We start from the raw sequence: 5933 nt of genomic DNA on the forward strand, positions 1-5933 counted from the left end.
CTGGTAAATCCTTCTACTCCTAAAACTCAGCTGAGAAAAGAAAGAAAAGGGGAGGAAACTGCCATTATAAGAGAAGTATATTATAAATTATGGGAACAGAACTAGACAAACCTTCCTGCAAGGTCCAGAGCTCTGGAAAACCAGGTCACCTGTGTACACATACATACACACGCTGTGTCTGTGGCAGGAAATATTTTAAGTTAGACTTTGGCTTACACAAGTGGTTTATTTATAATAAAACTTAACAAAGCTGTACTGATTAAAACAGTTCTCTTAACATCATTTCTTTACATATTTCAGAGTAAAAAATGATGCACTTCAAACCAGGTAACAATCTACCCCCAACACAGTAAGTTTCAGCAAACAGTGACCAAGAAAGAGTGAACGGGGGAAGCCAGTGTGAGTCACCATTTAAAGTGATGGTCTTGGCCAGATCTCATTTCTGCTTGCACCAGAATTTTCTCCCTAAGAAGATTCAGGAGATAAAATGGTAAATTGGATATGTCCTTGTCTTTCTCCATCTCAAAAGGGCAGCTTTCTACAGCTCTTAGCAACAGAAAAAAAATATATATTTCCAGAGCTTGCACACATCCAAAAAAAACCCCAAACCAAAGGCAGAAAACAAGAGGGAGAATAAAAACTAATATAAGCTAAAACATTATTTTGTAGTAAACAATAGAATATAACGTGCAATAGTGCAATTTCTCCTTTGCTGCTCCAACAATGAAGTCTTGGTAGATAGTCCCTTGCATGTCACCGTGTGGCATCCCACATCTAACTGCGTGCTTGCCGGGCACTGCTGGCTTTGCCAGGCCTCGCAGCCGAGTCGCTGTGTCCAGGCTCTCCCTTCCCCTTGCCCAGGTGGCGCAGTTTCTGATCCCAGCGCTGCAGGGCGAAAGGCACAGATATTACAAGAGAGATTACACAAGAAGAAACAAGTCCTATGTAAAACAAATGCATGTGTTCACACATAGCTGCAAAAGGAGAAGAGCCATCGCTGCTGTTTTCACTGCATCACCCTGTGCTGGGATCAGGGGTGGAGTAAGAGGTCATTGGGAAAAGTCACTGCAAATAGGGAAACAACATCCTGCCTTTCTTGTAGCTTCTGTGAGTGAAGGGGCTGATACAAGGCACAAGGTTTTCAGCACAAAGGGGACTCACCTTCAACATAGTAACATTTAAGTAAAGCTAGTAGTGCACTCTTGAAGGGAAGCAAGACAAAAAAAAGTCAAGTGATTTTTGTTAACTTTTAAATACTATTATCATTTTTATATTTTTATTTTTGCCGGCAAGAGCAACCATAGTAAAAATATTTTAAAATATTTATTTTATAAAATGTTTTTATTAAATACATTTGGTACAACTGATGGTACTCTTAGAAAAGAAGATGATGATGAGAGGTGATGTGGCATGGTCCTCAGCAGCCCCAGGCTGGACGTGAGGGCAGAGGCAGCAGATCACAGACCACAAGGAAATAAGTGAGAAAATAAGTGAGTTCCAGAACCATAACAAACGCCAACAAAAGAAGCTACCACCCAAGAACTGGAACTGAGCAGAAGTCAGCTCACAGCAGTAATGTGGTATTTGCTCTGCTGCACTGTATTTCATAGGGTTCTGCCAAATCAAACAGCAGCTTGGAATAAGATCCCCATATCTTTTCACTCCTGCAATCTCTGTGCATGTGACAAATGTGCACAGAAAATCTTGCATTTGTCATCACAACAGTATTTTCCTGTCAGTCACCATTACACTGTTGGGGGAAGTGCTGAGTGGAAGAGAAGACTCTCACAGGCACAACCATAACAGCAAATCGACGGCTGAGAAACCATGTCAAGATAAGAATATTCTGTGTAACTCCTAACATCAAAACCACTGATACTGTGCAGTGCATCAAAACATAAAAAGGCAATCCTTCAAGAATTTGAGAGGCATTAGAAAACATTTAAACTAGAAAACAACAAAATGTATTTTCATATAAAGAGTTGGGGTTGTTCAGCCTGGAGAAGGCTCTGAGAAGACCTAAGAGAACCTTTCAGTACCTAAAGGGGCTACAAGAGAGCTGGAGAGGGACTTCTGACAGGGACATGGAGTGACAGGTTGAGGGGGAATGCTTTAAACTGACAGAGTAGGTTTAGATTAGACACATGGAAGAGATTCTTTTCTGTGAGGGTGGTGAGACACTGGAACAGGTTGCCAGAGAAGCTGTGGATGTCTCATCCCTGGAAGAGTTCAGGCTGCTCCAAGCCCCATCCAACTTGGCCTAGTGGAAGGTGTCCCAGCCCATGGCAGAGTGGTTGGAATGCAAGATGATCGGTCCCTTCCAACCCAAACCACTCTAAGATTTGGTGATACTTTGCTTGCATTTGAGCTCATTGCTTTCAATTCACTATGACATGACTTCCTTGTCAGGTACCTCCGTCAGCTGGGCCAGGAAGGTGAATTTAAAATAGTTGCTAATGCACACAGTTTGGTAAGAGAACTCTATATAAAGAACATTAAATCTGAAAACCATAATCCTGCCTTAGTCTGGAAACTATGTGTGAAGCCCCATTTAGGTGGGTTTTATCAGTATCACAACCCCAGTTAAGCAGGCATGTGTTGGGGAACACACAGCTTTCCCTAGAGAATTAAAACACTCCTTAGGTTTGCTTTTTTTGAGGCAGAGGTTTTGATTGTTGCCACACTGGGATACTTTGGGGCAACTTAATGCATCCCTTTAGTTTATTCAGCATACATTTCTAAGGAATACTACAAATAACACACCCAGTTAGTTGTGTTAATTAACTGGAGGCAGAATATCTCTACTTGCTTCCCTTATTTTGAAAGGATTAGGTTTCATGGCACCTGCAACACTTGACTTTTGGTGAGGTATTTTCTTACCTTTACTTTTTTACCAAGACGATCCTTCCACTTCTCAGCTATGGAGCCTTCCACCAAGAGTAACCTACACAACGAAGACAACCAGTTATTCCATCAACAGGCTGAACAACCCAACACAAATGCAAGACTAAGATCTCTGTGCCTTCAGAGAACCTTGCCCTCTCTGGATACCTTGTACAGACAGTCTCACCAAGTTTTCCTTTCCACATGGCTCTGAAGTTCAGCTTTATGACAGGGGAACAAATAACAACAAATATGCTCCAAGGGCAGTGCAGAAGGTGTTACCTGGAGCGCTCCTCGTCCTCGTAGCCCATAATGATGTACTCTTCATTGGCACTGAGTGGTGGGCACAGGCAGCCAGAGTTCGTGTGAAGGTTTACAGTGTCCTTTGGGATGTTCACCAGGGAAGATTTCAGGATCTCCTTTACTTCCACTACTGCAGTGACATCGTGACATTTAGTCTTCACTTCCTTCACTTTAGCTCGAATGACTGGGAAAAAGTCACAGAGAGTGTTGTTAGCAGCAGTAGATAATGCAGGTCACCCCCAAGCCATTCTTGATATCCTCTGGGATTAGTCTTTTGCACGGTCCATTATCAGAAGCTTAGCTGAACTCCAGCAATGTCCCTACCCCCATCTCTTCCCTTCATTACTTCACTCTCCACCAAGGGGTCCATGTAGCTTTGTGTATCTCTTAATAGTATGGGCAGGAGCAGGAGTTATGTACCAATTGGATTTATGTCTTGTTTAAGATGGGCTTTGACTTTAGCATCCTTCCTTCTTCGCACTTTCCGTGTTAAATATATTTAATCTACTCCTTGTATGCTCTCCTTCTCCCTCAAGCTGCATCCCAAAGAGCTGCTCCCTCCTTGACTACCTGCAGTACAGATGGCTGAACTTAATTTGTCACTCTGAACCTTCCACCAAAAGTGAATGTGCATTAAAACTTCTTGTACCACTACTCCTGCTGGATGACCTTTTTTATTCTCTCTCCAGGGACCCAGCACCAATCTGCTCTGCACTTTATGAACTCCAAACGCTCCTGATCTTGACCTGATGACCTGTCTAATTGTTTCCTCCCTTGCCCTTTCTTTTTACCTTAAGTTGCACAGAAGGAAAGGTTGCCTTTCAAAGGCAAAGCTTTTCACTTTCCTCATAGTGACCAGTGAACTGATACCACATGCAAATGCAAAGCCAACCCAGAGGTCATGCTCTAGAGAATGGCACATTATTCACAGTCTGCAAACAAGAGTCCCTTTCCACTACAAACAGCAGATTCCCTGGATTCCAAATGTCTTCTAACATATGTGAAAAAGGTACAATAGAATATAGAAGAAAGAAAAACATGGACTTACACAATGACCATCAACCAGCACATGCTACAGGCACATTAAATACAGCTGCCAACAAACACTACCTTGTGCATTTAGTATGCACAATTTACACCAAGTGATCCACTTTCTCAAAATGTTTTAAGATTTCAAAACAAAATCTTGCTTTAGTTCGGAGTTATCGCAAATGCATTTTGAAGCCTCTTTAATTTCAGAAGCTTGAGAAGATGGGCAGTAGTGTGCTCAGACACTCTGCCATGTGCAGGTACCCACTAGAGTACAGTCACTCTAATTATTTTCCAAACAAATCCATCAAAACAACATAAAACTGACCTAAAAATAGCTATGATGTTTAAATACAGTTACAATTTTTTAACTTTTAACAGCTTTTCAAAAAAAACTTGTCTGACAATAATTTTATAAATGCATAATTTGACTAGGTATTATGCAATCACTACCATTAAAATAAAGTTCACTGACCCTAAGGCTCTTCACATCACTAACGGGAAAAAGGATTATCCCAATCATTCAATTTCTGTGATATGTACTCACTGGTTTTATCAGCCTAATCTGCTTGAAACAAACTGTATGAAGAAAAGTAGCAGCCTGGACCTGTGATCTGCCTGAAGACCAGGACAGTCTGGACAAAGGAAGACATAATATGGACACGTGCACTTTTACAGGTGTTACTGACAGTGTGACACAGCTGGCAAGGTGCTCATCACTGGCTTTCATGTGCGAGAAGGAAAGACACTAGCTCACCTGTTAGATCCCACAGTGAGTTAGTGGGCATGAAATCTAGTAAAAACATCCTTTCCTGCAAAAGCTGAACATATCAGAGCTGGAAATCACAGAGGCAGTTCAGGCACAGCAGCTCACAACGTCATTTTCACCACATCACTTTTCACACGACTGATGTGTATGAACCCAAATGCCTGTGCTGACACTGAAATAACCCAACAAAGACACTCTTGTACTAACACATTAAGCCAATCCCCTCTGTCCTTCTAATTTGGCAATGTTTCAGGCCACATCTTCCTCCTGTAGTAAGTACCATTGGATTAACCATCAGTAAGTGGGAACTCAGGTTTTTTTGATGAACATTTTCCCCTTACTGCAGCCTTAAAGCTGTTGGGAGCTGGCCATGCAGCTGTTCTCACCGTAGTTGTAGTTGTTGCGTAGATAGGTCTTCTGGGTAGCTTTTACAGGCTTGCACTTGCAGCGGTCTACAGAAACAGAAAGCTTTGTTTAGAAAGAAAAGAGCATGTGTTCAGTGACCATCTTCCCAAAACCTCAAGCTCACACCTAACAAAAAATATCACTGAATTGACTTGCTTATTAAAAATACTAAAACCCACAGGGCACTCCTGGTCTGTTCTCTCCGGAGATGTTGTGGAACTGTCCATTAAAGGTTTTGAGGAGAAAGCCTGGCATGCTGAAATCTAGAAAAACCCAAAAACTGAACCCAAACTACAATGCAACAAAGACACACGGACCTGGAGTCTGAACTGACAAAATAATTCATTTTAAGCCAATTCAAGATTCAGTCTTGGTATCTCCTGTGCTCACAGGTGCTGCAATTCCACATCCTTGCAATGCTGCTCTCTCTTCTGTACCAGACTTAGGAAATGCTCTCCTTTCTGCACCTTTTATCACATAGACCATAACAGAGGCATGAAAGAAAATACTGTGACGGGGCACGATTTAACATTTCATTGAAGAC

General features: G+C 41.9%; 1 protein-coding gene across 1 annotated transcript; it reads right to left on the reverse strand.

Moving 5' to 3' along the window:
* Window positions 1-467: 467 nt before the first annotated feature.
* Window positions 468-5436, reverse strand: FRZB (frizzled-related protein; the record flags this gene model as incomplete). Its single annotated transcript, XM_009072880.1, has 4 exons — window positions 468-885; window positions 2881-2944; window positions 3166-3370; window positions 5371-5436. Coding segments are annotated over 4 exons (446 nt in total), but the record flags the coding sequence as incomplete, so codon positions are not given.
* Window positions 5437-5933: the final 497 nt, after the last annotated feature.

This window comes from Acanthisitta chloris, unplaced genomic scaffold, assembly GCF_000695815.1.
Source record: "Acanthisitta chloris isolate BGI_N310 unplaced genomic scaffold, ASM69581v1 scaffold40174, whole genome shotgun sequence".
Classification (NCBI taxonomy): domain Eukaryota; kingdom Metazoa; phylum Chordata; class Aves; order Passeriformes; family Acanthisittidae; genus Acanthisitta; species Acanthisitta chloris.